Source organism: Choloepus didactylus, chromosome 10 (genome assembly GCF_015220235.1).
Source record: "Choloepus didactylus isolate mChoDid1 chromosome 10, mChoDid1.pri, whole genome shotgun sequence".
NCBI lineage: Eukaryota > Metazoa > Chordata > Mammalia > Pilosa > Megalonychidae > Choloepus > Choloepus didactylus.
Window position 1 is genome coordinate 40,249,991 of NC_051316.1, and position 16,071 is coordinate 40,266,061.

The window sequence follows — 16,071 nt, forward strand, 5'->3', positions numbered from 1 at the left end:
CTTTTTACTAATATCCAATGACTGTTTGCCCCAACTAAAATAATGAACAAAATATGTCAATGTTTCAAAACGAGGCAAAAGTGTCTCCAAACCAAAGCTGGACTATTTGTTTACTTGTAAAAATGACTGCAAGGTAGAGCTGGTGGTAGGGTTTCTGCTACCTTATCACCTGCTTTTTGTAGGACATCAAAGGCACTAGGTAGTTTCATGTGTGGTCTCATGCTTCTTGCACTCTAAGAGCATATCTCTTATCAGAAAGGAGCAATATGTACAGCCTACTGTATCTGTTAGCTGCACTTTTCAGAAGGCTTTCCCCTTTTCTGATAATCCTAACATGAGTTCCCTTGCTCCTGGGGAGGGGAGCTGTTCCAACCAGGGTAAACACTCACATAGTTCTGCATCAAATCTGGATGTGTCCTCTCGATGCCATCGTCCAGGATGGTGACCACAATGTTCTTTCCCGTGTAGCCTCTCTTCCACGCCCCTTCAATATTCATGTCTGATTGGCAGGGATGCGTGTTGTCGCTGCAGTGCTTAAGGAGGAAGAGGGAGAATTGGATGCTGCGGATTATTGAATAGCGAGGGCGTGGGAGAATGAACCTACTTGTTAAGATAATGCACTAAATTAACAGCAATTTGGTGGAATGCCTGGTGTGACAGTTAATTATATATGTCAAACTGGCCAGGTTATTGTGCCCCGCTTTGGGTCAAATACTGGCCAAGTTGTTACTGTGGAAGTATTTTGTAGATGGGATTAGCATCTAAAACCAGTTGACCTTAAGTAAGAGAGATTGCCCTCCATAATGTAGGTGGGCCTCATCCAATCATTTGGTGGTCTTAAGAGCAAGAACTGGGGGTTCCAGAGGTCAGAAGAATTTCTGACTCAAGATTTCAACATCAACTCTTACCCAATTTCCAGCCTACCGGCTTCCACTAAGAAATATGGATCCAGGACTTCAACATCACCTTTAAGGAATTTCCAGCCTGCAGCCTGATGCCCTACAGAATCTGGACTTGTCAGCTCCCATAATCATGTGAGCCAATTCCTTACAATAAATCTCTTTATTTACATGCATATGTATGTATGTATGAGTATACGCATATCCTGTTGGCTCTGTTTCTCTGGAAGACTCAGACTGAAACACCTGGTAGAGCAGAAACTTGGCTCTCCAGCATGGTGACAGAGGTGGGCAGGAGGCAAGTGAAATAGAAACCTCTTCCACCAGCTCTGACCTGCTCTGATACCTTAAATCCTTTGGAGGTAAATAACAAAATGAAGTCTACTTCAACAGCACAACAGTGGATATATCATTTTATTCTTGGCATATATTAATGACACATGGATAACCATAAATAAGCACCACAGCATTTCATTTATAAATCCAAACCATGATTTTTTAACCAGGTACGCAGAAGCGAATCCAGCTACACACGAGAATCAACCCAGGCAGCTTTCTCAGAGTTAACCAAAGGTGAGAAACCCATGAATGACGGAAAACAGCAGGTTCTCCAAACTTCTTGTGATAATTGAACAATGGCTGCTCTACCTAATTTGTGAGGAACAGACAGACTCATTGAGGGCTATCATGGGGAGGGATGAAGAATGGCACAAAGCACAGAAAGGTGACACACACAGGAGAATGTGCTGCAGGATGCAGAAACATCGAACCTTAGCTCATTGTATGTAGTCATTTCATTCCACAAAACCTACAACATATAAACATATTGAGAAATGAATTAAAACAGCAGCATTTCCTGACAGAATTTACTAGCACTCATCCAAACCACACAATTGTTCCTTTAAAGTCCATCTCTTTGAAATACGCTTCTAAGTGGTACTGCTTCCCAGATTCTTATGACTCAGAAAAAGAACAAAGGAAAAGAGATGTGCAGAAAAGCAGTGTCGTAGAAACACTCACCACCCCAGGTCTTTCACCATGCACTATTTTCTCCCTGCTTTGTTACAGTTTAGCATTTTGGGAAGGGAAGAGAATGCAAAGCTTTTCCTCATAATAGAGACTCCACTGCCATTGACTCATTTAGCACATACTTTATTGAGTGCCTACTATATGCTGGGGTATAGTGGTGGAAGGGGCCATTGGGGTGCTCTGCCCTCAAGATCCCTCTAGGGAGAGAGACACAGGTAACACACACACAGACAAACAAACTAGACTATTCAGAGGGTTCCTTGTGTTTTGAAGGAATTAAAGAGGGTGATGTGATGGTGAATTCTTTAGGTGGGATGTTGAGAAAAAGACTCCAGTTTCTGAGAAAGTGAAATGTGAACTGAGATATGACTGATGTAAAAGAGCTGGTCTGTCCAAGAGCCTGGACAAGTGTCCTCATAGAGGGAACAGCCATTGCAAAGACTGTGAGGCAGGAAGAGCTTAACACACTGAAGAAAGAGAAAGAAGGTCCACGTTGCTAGAGCTTAGTGAATACGAAAGAGAAGGGCACAGAAGGCAACTTCTTCAAGGGCAGTTCATGTAGGGCTTTGTAGGTCACGACTTGGCTTTTATTCTAAGTACAAAGTAAACAGAAGCTCATTTCTTTCCAAACCCTCAAAATCAAATGCCAAATTGTCACAGATACCCCCACTCCCTCCTATGTTAATTTTATTTGTTAATTAATTCATTCCCCAAATGAGATTGCCTTTTGTCGAATGTCATAAATACATTTGAGTAGCTTTGGGGATTCATTTTAAGAAAGGGGATACCCATTTTTCATCAGAGACAATGCCACTCTCATTCAGAGTAGGGGCTTATATATTCTCATGAACATTTCCATCTTCTTCCCACCTTCCTGACACTAGAGGCCCTGCACTTACACACATCTTCCTGTCTTCTGGTCCAAGTTCCACCCCCACCTGCACCCCCACCTCTTTAGTTTCCAGGCACATCCCAGATCCTACCTCCTCCCTAAAAGCCTTCTGGAGTTCTTCAGGCTACGCATCTCTTTCCCTTCCCTGAACTTGGGGGCACACACACATATTCTGTTCTACACAATACAATGCTTTAACATACACTCAGTCAAATTGTTCATTGTTGAATCCTGTGTGTTATTTTTGTCTCCTTAATTTTAAGCCCCTAGAAGACCATGCATTAAACTAAGCATAAACTGGGATTTCAGTTAATATTGGCTGATTAATTACATATCAGAATTGAGGGCATATTCTCAACTTTATTTTCAAGTTCAAAACTGCCATTGTGTTTACCCTTTCAGAGATATTTATATTATGCAGACCTTCTCAGAGCTATTTAGGCAGCTAACGCCTGATTAGCTGAGACTTCAATGAAAGAAAGCGTCGATTTCTGAAAATACCTACCTTCTTCAGAAGCCTCGTTCTGGCCAAGAGTTCAGGCCTCTCCTCACCAAATATTTTATTTAACACAGAACAACCTTGACAGGTTTCCATTTCATTTTCTTTTCAAAATCTGCTCTGGCCACCTGTGGTATCAATTGTGACATGAAGTAATGTTCATGTGGCCAAGAGGTGGGCCGAAGGAAGGAAATGCACAGGAAATGGGTAAGCCACAAATGGGATAACCATCCTGGAGCAGAGGGATGCTGCCTGAAATTGTAATTACGAAAATGGAAGAAAACCAGCCATCTATGGAAAACATGTGTGCTGGAGCAATTAGGTTTTCTTACTCTACCTTTGCTTCTGTTGAATCTGACTTACATTAAATATTCCTGTACTGCCTTTTTTCTTTTTTCCTTTTCACTCACCACCCTGGTGTCGGTCAGAGGCAAACGAGAGGAAATATTCAGTTGATCCATTTTTTGGGTAATCTAATATAGCGAGTAGCCAGGCAAAGGGGAAAAAATTTATGAGTTAATCAGAGCCCAGGGTGTTTCTTGCAAATGAGTAATAAGGACAAAAAACCTTAAATTAGGATCCTAAATCCTGAACGCGAAAATTACATTTTTAACACATATTTTAAGTTGGTCCAGGCTTCCATACATGTTTCTAATACAGATGTTTCATATACCCAGGACACCCAGAAAGCCAAGACCATGGGAAATACTGGTGCCAGTCAAAGCTGACCAAGGATGAGAACAAGTTTATCATTTCCTTAACTGCCTGGTCTTTAAGGAATGGTCTTTAAACTGGGCCCAATTTACTTGAAAGAATTCCATGCTACAGTGGCACCCAAAGGCAAAAGGAACATGTATTAGCCATAACTCCCTCTTGCAGAGTCAACCATGTCGAGAAGATCTCGGCCAGAACTAGAACTAAAGAGAAGTGCCTGGAACTGTGTTACTCCAAGTGTAGTCTGTAGCCTGATGTTCACAAAAAGGGCTAGTCAGAAACTTCCAGCATATGTGAAGCTGATGAAAGCCATATATGTGCACATTATATGCAAGAAAAAATTTACAATAAGCGTATGTACCTTCAGTTCTGAATAATGTACTGTACGTCAGTGATGGTCTAACAGAGATGACTAAGTATTTAGAAACAACACTGGATACACAAAGCAGAAAATATCCTGCAGAAACAAAGGTTGCCACCAAGGTCTCCTCCTCTCTTATCCATAAAAGTTTTTATTCCTTTTAGGAATCAAATTTTAAAGAGACTGTTCTGTGAGCTCTAGAAATAGCCTTTTCCATACCAGGGTTATGAGCTGTTCTGCTTATAAAACCATTCTGGGGTGTGTCCACTCCTTTTGTATCTTCTTAAACATATCACAGTGTTTGCCCAATGAAAAAACAGTTTATATCCAAAATAAACACTTTTGTTCTGTCTTTGCCATCATTTTCTTCAGACTGGAGGAAAAGAACCTTCAATATCATTCTTTTCTAACTTCTCTAAGTTCATAGTGTCGCTAATGAATTGCTGATATATGTACTGCCAATAGTCTGCTAATATTGAAAATATTTGTTCTTCACTATTATTGATACAGTGTCCCAAAGAATGCATCTCTGACTATACATTACTAATAAGAAACCAGAATTAAATATGCAAAAATCTGTTTTACAGATAAATTCATAAACATGAATAGTCAACTTAGTGAAGTGCATATATATATCTGAAATTCTCCATAAAATCTAGAGTTTAAGAGTTGCAAGAAATTGAAAAAGAAAAATAGAGTTGATCTTTCCTTCAGTGGAAATACAACTATCATCTATTAGGCATTTAACATGGCCAGGCATTGTACCAATCATATTACATGGATTTGCTCCATTTAAGACTCAGAAAAACCATTTGAGGGTGGTACTTTTATCATCTACTTTCCAGAAACACAGAAAAGGAGACTTCGTCAGCCTCAGTAATCTGCCAGAGGTCAAACAGCTTGTCAAGGGTGGAATTAAGATCCAAACTCAAGCAGTCTGACACAAGAGACAGGGCAATGGAAACCCTTCTTTAAAAAGTTAAAACAAAAAGGACTGATGGCAGGGCAAAACACATGCAAATTCAGATAAAGAGTAGATAAGTAGTGGATATTGGAGAACAGAAGGTAGCAAGAGTAAAGACATTTGAATAACAGAAATCAAATTGGCTTTCAGAGCATTCAAGTGATAAAGTGGAATGCAGTTGGATAAGACCTAGTTTTGACTCACATCATTAATTCCAAATTCAAACATGTTTCTTAGAAGATCACCAAGTTTCTACTTGAATAATTTAAATGACAGAGAGTTTACTTCTTTAGGAAAGAGTCAAAGGTGTGTTATTAAATCAGGTCTTAAAAAAAGAAAGCCCTTATTTGTAGCATCTGCTAGTTTCCATGGTGTATATACTCGTATCATGGCCAGATTTAAACTGCAATGATGGCCTGAAAATTCCTGAATGTATAATAGTCAGCTCTCATAGGCTGTCAGAGGCACTGGAAAGCCTACCCCATTGTTATTATTAGTCTTGCTCCATTTCTGATGAAGTCATCCCTTCCAATGGATATTAAGCCGCTTCCCAGTTCTTGGTAACTATTGGAAAGTACCTGGGCTCAGTTCTCCTGTTTGCAATTCTAGACAATAGTTTTATACTCTATTTGCATTTATTTGGAGAAGAGCCACAGGTTTTTTTTTTTAATTTTTTAATTTATTTTTTTAATTTGCTATTAGAGAAGTTGTGGGTTTACAGAATAATCATGCATAAAATACAGGATTCCCATACACCACCCCACCACCACACTTGCATTGGTGTGGAAAATTTGTTACAGTAGATGATAACACTTTTTTTTATAATTCTACTATTTTTTTAAGTTATATTTGCTACAACTGATGAAAGATTATTTAAGTAATATTATAACTATTGTCCATAGTTTATGTAGGGATATTTTTCCCCATATTCCTGACCTATTATTTTTTTTCACACGTCTTTATTCTATTACTCATATACTGGATAAAAGGAGTGTCAGTCACATGGTTACATGATAAAAGCTAGTTATACAAGCATTATCAAAGATCAAGGCTACAATGGATTACATTTAGTTCAGCAATTTCAGGTGTTTCCTTCTGGCTATTCTGATACACTAGAAACTAAAAAGAAATATCTGTGTAATGAGTCAGCAGTCATAATCATTTGTTAAATCCTAATTTCTCATTTAATCATTCTCTCAATCGTCAGAGATATCTGGGCAATGACAATTTAACAACTTCATGCTGGAAAGGGTGTCAACCTTATGGGGTAGAGGAATGAAACCAGTTGATGTTCTTGGAGAGACGGGTACCTCTGGGTTTCAGGGCTCATCTGGCATGGATGAATCTGGAGGCCTCAAGTTTCTGAAAAAATAAACTTACAGAGTAAAACATTTATAGAGTCTTAAAGCCCAGGGTCACAGGCCTTCTTTAGCCTTTCATTTTCCAGGCTACCAAAATAAATTGGACTTTGGGCTTTTGTAAGGAAGGTCATAAGCTGATGGGTTCTCTTTAGGAAGTATGAAGTAGAAATTCTGTGCCTCTGAAACTGAAGATACCTTCATAGATTTTTGAAAATCTAAATTAATTTGGGTATGTTCTAAGATGTTGACTACTACATTTATGGCCAGTTTGATGGACTTCAAATCCCTTTTTTTAACAGAAAATAAAATGCCCTGGCCAAATACATCCAATGTCCAATTATACAGGAATGATTATTCAATTTGTGAATTATCCAGACATTCCAAGTGTGGTGATTTGAAGCTGTATGTACTCCAGAAAAGTATATTCTTAGAGTTAATCCATTCCTGTGGGGGTAAACAGGACCTTTGGATGAGGTTCCTTAAGTTAAGGTATGACCCACCTCATTCAGGATGGCACTTAATCCTATTACTGGTATTCCTTTATAAGAGAATGAAATTCAGACAAGGAGAGAGAAAGACAGGGAAGCAAGAAACTGACATCAATGAACCCTGGAAGAGAAGGGAGGGACAGCAGAGGCTGCCATGTGCCTTGCCATGAGACAAAGGAGTCCAGGATCATAGACAGCTGGTCTTCAGGACGAAAGCATCATCTTGGTGATGCCTCGATTTGGACATTTTCACGGCCTCAAAACTGTAAGCTTGTAAGCTCATAAATTTCTTTGTTAAAAGCTAACCCATTTATGGTATCTGCTTTCAGTAGCCAAAGGAAACCAAAAACACCAACAACGCCAATATGTTTCAAAAACACCAAATCTAGCATAGCAGCTAAGGACACTCGCTAGGGGAATCAGGTAGGGGAGAGTTTGAATTCCACCTCTGCTACTTCCCAGCTGTATGACTTTGACAAGTTACCTTACTTCTTAAAACCTCATCTGTAGCTTGAACAGAAGGTTGCTATCAAAGTTAAAGAAGATAAAGTATGTTAACAAATGGCTGCTATTATGATGATCACGATGGAGTTGATAGCACATTGATTGGAGGCATCAGTGTGCCTAATAGTTTAGGGAAGAAGACTTGGTTTTACAAAAAGGAGAGATGGATAAGCTAATGAAATGATGGTTTTTTTCATTGTATGGAGGGAAAAGTGAAAGGGAAATTCATTTTAAGAATACTCTTTTGCATTTGGGGCTGCAGGTCTGAGCTCTAGGCTGGAGACTGGGGTGAGAGATAGAGGAGGAAAGACCAGGGTCCAGTTGCCTTTGTACATTGGTCACACGTCTTGGCCTCCTATGAACCACCCTATTTTACTCCAGAAGCTTCTACCAGCATACCAACTCTGCTAGAACCGTGGTTCATATAAACTGTAATTTAGTTTTGACAGAGGATCATTTCTCAGTTATAAAACTTTAAGGTTGTCCCACATAATATTAAGGAAAAGATCAGAAAGTAATGGATTTGGAGAAGAACAACTGTTATATAAAAGTAGCCTATATATGGGGGCAAACAAAGATCAGGAAACTGAGGCAGAGCAGCCAAAGAATAATTGGATTGCCTGTGGCTTTGGTAAATAGGCAACATTTATCTCATTGTACACTTTGTAATCCTCTTTGACTCTTTCTAAATCTAACCCATTTTGAATAAGAAAAGTTCAGTCTAAAAAATATACCTAAAGCAAAACTAATAAACCAGCAATCCTATCTTTCGTCACCTTTTTAGACTCTCTACATGTCTTATCTTAGTGTTTGGAGAAGTGGTTTCAGCTATATTACCTGGTCTTGGTGCTAAGGGGTAACTAGGGTCTCCAAAACTTCCTGGGCATTTCTATAGTACTAAGACTAAGCTTACTTTTTGCATTTTTTTAGCCCAGCTGCACCTGCCAGGGTTCACACCATTCTCAAATGGTCCAAAGGTTCAAAAACTGAGTCAGATTTTGGAAACTTGGCCTGAAACCATTGCCTCTTTCTCCCTTGTTCCTAAAATTAGTCCACTGGTCATTCCATATCTCCTTCAATTTTCAGCTACCTTGAAATTCAGCCTCTGACCTACTGCTTTTAGTCTTTCTATTGTTTTGCTTCTAGTCTATCTGCCTCTCATTCAAAAATGGAATAAACGGAATAAAATATTTATCATCTGCTTACTATATTCCAGTCACTCACCCAGCCATGACATTGTCTCTATCCTCAAGACACTGAAGTCTTGCCTGTGTGAAAGCAAACAAATAATTACAAAAACACATATTAGGTATTATAACAGGGGCTGATCAGGCTATTGTGGGAACACAGAACCTAGTCAAAGGGAAGTGAGGGGGTTGCTGAGAATGCTCTCTAAAGAAAATGATATTTAAACTGAGCCACCAAATATTAGTCAACTATGTGCCGAAGGGGATGAAGAGGATTTGTGTATTCTCAGTAAAGGATATAGAATGGGCAAAGAGAGACAGCTTAGAAAGATTCAAGGAAAATGCAAAAAGTATACAAGACATGAAAGCACAGAAAGCTGCTGTTGTGTGTTTACAAGCATATATATATGAACCTTACAACAACAACCATTATTGAGGTTTTGAAATTGGAAAAACTTCATGTTATTTGCATTCTGAGTTCCTTAAATCTAAGTCTGTATCCAGAGTTAAAAAAAAAATCATGAAGATCAATACTCAAGAGACTGCTCCAATGACAAAGAGGAGATATGATAGTGGCCTAGATTAGTGGGAACAGTGGGAACTACAGTGGTAAAGGACCTGATGGAAGTTCAGGGGTTTTGGAAGAAACAGGATGAGGAAGATGATATGTCAGGTGAGAAAAATGGAAAGAGATAAGACTAGAAAGATAAACAGAGGTTAGAACATAAATGATCTCATAAGCCATGTTTTAAAAAGTCTGAACTTTGCCATAATTTACTGTAAAATAATTGAAGGATTTTAAGAGAGATTGACATGTTTGAATGTTTAAAATGCATCTCAAATTTAACCAGGGTCCCTCATGCCCATGATTCTTCATCATCCCTATGCCAGTAAATGGCACCTTACAGCCCCTCTCCTTCTCTCATGTATCAACGACTCTTTCAAAATATCTCTTGAAACTGACCTTTTCTCGCTATCTTCACTGCTACACACTCATCAAGGCACTATCATCTCTTATTCCCTACAGTCTATTTTCCACTCAGTAGTCAAAGATTTTATTCGGAACAAATATCCCCAATAATTCCTAAGCTCCAATGGCTTTCTTTAGCACTTACAATAATATTCGAAGTCTTTTCCATGGCCCACATGGTGTTTCATGACCTGATGTGAAGCCATCTCCCTGACCTCTTCACCATCTTTCTTATCCTTATTCCATTATAACTATGCTAGCCACAAGACTGCTTCTTTACCATTATGACTCCATTCCCATCTCAAGACATTGATACTTGTTATTATTCTCTCAGCCTAGAATGCTCTTCCTCAGATATCCACATGGATCCCTCTCTTAATGCTTTTAAGCACCCAAGAGAGGCTGTTTCTAATCAACCAATTTGAAATCGCATTCCCTGTCACTCTCTACCCCTTGCTCTGTTTTACTTTTTTTCATAGTACTCATCACTATACATTATACACCAATTGTATGCCTCTTTATTGTATGCCTCTCTCATTAGATTGTAAACCCCATGAAGGCAGTCAGTTTGCTTTATTTATTTCTGAATCCACAATGTCTGACACAAAGTAGATGCTCCAAATGAATGAGTGAACAGATTTTGAGTTTTAAAAAGTCTCTGTCAGTCCTACAGATCATGAAGGAAAGCATGAAGATAATTAATCAACAGAACTGCTCCAGTGACAAAGAGGAGAGATGATAGTGGCCTAGATTAGTGGGAACTACAGAATTTGATACATAGTAGGCATTCTACATATTTGCTGGCAATGGCAATGAATGATTGGAGTGAAGGGGAGGAAGGAGTGAAGGAGAGGAAGGACTTAAGAATGATGATTTAGTGTCTGGCTTGGACTACATGGTAAAAGGTAAGGTCTCTTATGAAGAGAAAATTTGGTTAGAGAATGAAGATGTCGAGTTTAATTTTTGAAATACAGAAATTGAGATGTCTTTAGGACATCCAAACAGGAGTGGCTTGTAGCAATTGGATATCTTGATCTAAAATTTCTTTCTGTACAGACCCACAATTGGATCTTTCCTAAAATTTTTGCTTCACTCTAATCCCTACTTCAAATGTTTTTAATGGCTATAAAACGTTAACATCATGCCCTTCAAGTTCCTCCACAATCTGGCAATGAACCTACCCTGGATGGTGCCATTGATGGCCCCAAAGTGAAGAAATCCATAAGGGCAGCACATAGAAAGTAATTCAAGGGACTCAGCAAATTAAGGGTGATTATCAGATGTGACTGATTGCAAAAATAGGCACAATTCTTCACCTTTCCCTGTACCTATAGTCTTTGCAAACCTCCCACCAAACAGTGGAGCTATATCCTCATCCTTTGAGTCTGGGCTGGCCTTGTGACTTGCTTTGGCCAACAGAATGCAACCAAAGTGACAGTGTCCCAGGTCCAAGTCTTCCATGTCCTTCATTTTTGAATCCTTCCTGGTTTCCATGTGAAGGAGCCCAAGCTAACAGGATAGCCGCAGAATGAGAGACCACATGGAGCAGCTATACACTGTCTCAGCCAAAACCATCCTTGACTAGTTAACTCCCAGCTGACCCAGAAGCCAGACCACAGATGAAACCAGAACTATTAAGCTGGATCAGCCCACATTGCCAGCATGAAGAATCATAAGCTTAATGAATAGTTGTCATTTTAAGCCACCAAGCTTTGGGGGTGATCTGTTATATAGCAACAGCTAAGTAGCATACAAGGTTATTAGTCTGAGGGAAGTAATCCAAACCAGAAAGGTGGGAGAAAATCTGTGCAAGTGGGACCGGCTTACCCAGAAGAGAAAAGTTGGCTCTATAACTGGAGGAAGTGCAGTCAAGAGTAAGGACAGCAAAATATGTCAAGTATGTGATCCTAAAGCAAATTGTAAGATCCCTATACATTCATGGGAAAATTCCTCTCATAGGAAGTCCTGTGTGTTTCTGCTCACCCCAACAAGCACTCATCATATCAAAAATCTCTGATTATATCTTTTATCTTCCTAACGAAATTACAAGCTACTTTTGGTAATTAAGTCTGTGTTATATATCGTCATAACCACTAGAATTTATAGCAAAAATCCTCAATCATTAGTGAACTGCTGTTCTTTTAGAGGGAGTATTAAAAGAGAAGGCAGAAGTGAATTCTGAGATAAAACGCAGAAGACAATTTACATAGTCAAGACAGGCACTGCAGATAACAGAGAAGTTCAAACAATATCTAGAAAGTTTTGTCTTCCACACCTTGGTACACAAAAGGGCACCTGCTTATTTAACTTCAAAATGAAAATGTCCAAGAAAAGATCAGAGGCAGGGATTGAACCCTTCGCAGGGTACTATATAAGAAGAGAAAAAGACCTTCGTTTGGGGTACTGGTTCTCCTAATGTTCCATTATTGATGTTCAGTACTCAAAGCAGAAGTCAGAAGCAAGGAATCGTAGAGACTGTTATCCCCTTCCTGGCCTGGTGGGAAATTTCTCCTGACTAGAGAAGAGCTCAGAGGTGCAGAGGTATGTTTCCTTTGGAATAATACAGGCAATGATTGAAGGGAACCCTTCTCAATTCTTCTCTGGTTATCAGTTTGTGACTCAATGCAGTTAATTCTTCCATGAGTTGAGGAAAAACTCACAGTTTTAACAAATGACTTTCTTCCTGGCCAGCTATGAATCAATAACCAAATATTTCTTAATCTACTACTCTTTCCGCATATTGTACAATTAGTAAATTGGTGTTTCCTTAGTGATGATCTCAATTAAAATATTTTCCTTAAGCACCTAAAAACAAAGAAACAATTCCTCCAACAGAGTTTATGAGAATGAATTTTGGAAGCAACTGAGCTTAATTACGTAATAATTTGGGGAAACATTAGCAGGAAGCAACCCTTATTCTTTTTTAAAATGTAATTTCTTCGTTTACATTGTTTACAAAATTCTGCTTGCATAGAGTACTTCACCCTCTTGGTCTCTTCGCTGCATAAATCTTGCACAGAAACTCCTGCCTCCTCTTTTTTTTTTTTTTTCTTTTTTTTTTTTATCTTCATTTTATTGAGATATATTCACATACCACGCAGTCATACAAAACAAATCGTACTTTCGATTGTTTACAGTACCATTACATAGTTGTACATTCATCACCTAAATCAATCCCTGACACCTTCATTACTACACATACAAAAATAACAAGAATAATAAAGTGAAAAAGAGCAATTAAATAAAAAAGAACACTGGGTGCCTTTGTCTGTTTGTTTGTTTGTTTGTTTCCCCCATTTTTCTACTCATCCATCCATAAACTAGACAAAGTGGAGTGTGGTCCTTATGGCTTTCCCAGTCCCACTGTCACCCCTCATAAGCTACATTTTTATACAACTGTCTTCGAGATTCATGGGTTCTGGGTTGTAGTTTGATAGTTTCAGGTACCCACCACCAGCTACCCCAATTCTTTGGAACCTAAAAAGGGTTGTCTAAAGTGTGCGTAAGAGTGCCCACCAGAGTGACCTCTTGGCTCCTTTTGGAATCTCTCTGCCACTGAAGCTTATTTCATTTCCTTTCACATCCCCCTTTTGGTCCAGAAGATGTTCTCCGCCCCACAATGCTGGGTCTACATTCCTCCCCGGGAGTCATATTCCACGTTGCCAGGGAGATTCACTCCTCTGGGTGTCTGATCCCACGTAGGCGGGAGGGCAGTGATTTCACCTTTCAAGTTGGCTTAGCTAGAGAGACAGGGCCACATCTGAGCAACAAAGAGGCATTCGGGAGGAGGATCTTAGGCACAACCATAGGGAGGCCTAGCCTCTCCTTTGCAGCAACCGTCTTCCCAAGGGTAAAACCTGTGGTAGAGGGCTCAACCCATCAAACCACCAGTCCCCTATGTCTGTGGTCATCTTAGCAACCATCGAGGTGGGGTAGGCGAATACCCCTGCATTCTCCACACTGCCTCCTCTTTTTCACAGAGGTCTCAGGGAGAGGAGCTAATAGAAAGGACGGATTTTTTCCTTTGTTTAAGACGAGTAGGATAAGCATAACCAACTGGATTCTGAGCTCAATTGCTGTGCTACTTTTATTTTTCCAAAGTCGCAAAAGAAATTTTGAGAAAAAATGATGGAAAACAATTTTTTTCCAATGTTGGAGATTTTTAAGGTCAGGGAGTAGAAATTTTAGCAACAAATATTGAACATAACTTTATTAACATCATCTTCATGTAACTTACTTCATAATTGGCACTATTCTTATGAAGCATAATGGCAGAGGTAGCTATTTTTCAGGTGAGAAAAAAATTCATTTTTTAGTTTAAATGATATAAAGAACAGGGATATACAACTGATACAAGATCCTCCCGTGCCCTCAAACATTCTGCAATCAGTTTTTGACAACATAATCATCCTTTCAATAGACATGCAAACGAATAAATAAAAAATACATGCAATTTCCTTCCAATTTCTCCCAAATACCTCATTCCAGGGCTCTGCAGCACTTCTGAACAGTAAAAGCCCCTTAAAATTCCCTAAGTCAACCCCTCAAACTCTCATGTATTGATACTCCCAAAGACCATTTTCAATCAAGACCCAGTCACAAATTAGGCACAGAGGATGGGAGAGGAGGAAAGGATCAAATCCATTTAGCAATGAACGATTCAAGTGATTCAAACAATTATATGACCTCCACATGTTAAAGAATAAGAACCACTTGAAATGTCTTAACACAAGTTTAACCTATTTTAGCTTAACATGCAGGGGAGCATAATTTTGATCTTAAACATTAACAGTGGGTTCCCCTAACTGTTGTTTAAAAAAAAAAAGGCATCAAAACCAGACACACTTTGTATTAGTTTCCTAGCCGCTGAAACAACATGCAAAGGGTTGGTTTAACAACAAGAATTCATTGGCTCATGGTTTCAGATACTAGAAGGCTTGCTTCCTACCTTCTGGCTGGCCTGCAATCTTTCAGGTTCCTTGGCTTTTCTGTCACATGGCAACACATATGGTGGTGTCTTTGTTCCCTTTCAGGTTCCATTGGCTTCCAGCTTCCTTACAGCACGGGAGTCTGCCTATATGGTGGCTGGCTTCTCCCAGAGTGACTGCTCAAAGAGACTGAGGGTGGGTGGGGGACTAGATGGTTTCTTTCAATCTTCCCTCAGAAGTCTCAAGGCATCTCTTCCATTGCATTCTATTAGTTACATGTAAGTCAAGGGCCAGCCCAGACCCAAGCGGATGGAACTAGAGAAGGGCAGTGTTCTGGTTTGCTAATGCTGCCATTAAGTAAAATACCAGAAATGGATTGGCTTTTATAAATGGGGTTTATTTGGTTACACAGTTACAGACTTAAGGCCATAAAGCGTCCAAGGTAAGGCATTAACAATCGGGTACCTTCACTGGAGGATGGCCAATGGCATCTGGAAAACCTCTGTTAGCTGGGAAGGCACATGGCTGGCACTTGCTCCGGAGTTCTGGTTTCAAAATGGCTCTCTCTCAGGATGTTCCTCTCTAGGCTGCAGCTTCTTGGGGAAAACTCTGGGCTAGCTCCCTCAAAGCAAATCGCTGCTTTCAACGGCTGTCTTCAAAATGTCTGTGTAAGTTGCAGCTCCTCTCTCAGCTCTTGTGCATTCTTCAAAGTGTCCCTCTTGGCTGTAGCAAGCTCGCTCCTTCTGTCTGAGATTATATAGTGCTCCAGTAAAGTAATCAAGGCCCACGCTGAATGGGCAGGGCCATGCCTTCAAGGAAATTATCTAATCAGAGTTACCACCTACAGTCGGATGGGTCATATCTCCATGGAAACATTCATTGGATTCCAATCTAATCAACACTAATATGTCTGCCCCCACAATATTGCATCAAAGAATATGGCTTTTTCTGGAGGACATAATACATTCAAACTGGCACAGGCGGTATGCCCAATTTCTTCTAATCCTTATTTAATGTATATAATTTAAAATTTCAGAGCCATAAGGTAAAACAGTTATATATGTAAAACATGTATGATTGACTTAAAATTCCTACATTTCCCCCCAAAATTCCTCGCTTATATTGTCATTATCTCAAGCAACTCTGAAGCCATGAGAATATTTAATCAAATAATAATATACATAGGATAAAGAAAAGTTACTCTGATGCACAGGTACAATTTTTAAATAAAAAAAAAAAATGAGCTATTATAGTCAAAAGATAATAAGTAAAAAA

General features: G+C 39.3%; 1 protein-coding gene across 2 annotated transcripts in view; it reads right to left on the minus strand.

Annotated features, from left to right (window-relative positions):
- The window catches only part of PCSK5 (proprotein convertase subtilisin/kexin type 5), a 422,934-nt gene that overhangs the window by 288,222 nt on the left and 118,641 nt on the right, over window positions 1–16,071 (minus strand). For both annotated transcript variants that reach the window (XM_037797346.1, XM_037797347.1), the window contains exon 4: window positions 390–533. In XM_037797346.1, coding sequence (XP_037653274.1) covers window positions 390–533 — 144 coding nt within the window. The remainder of the gene's footprint in view (window positions 1–389; window positions 534–16,071) is intronic.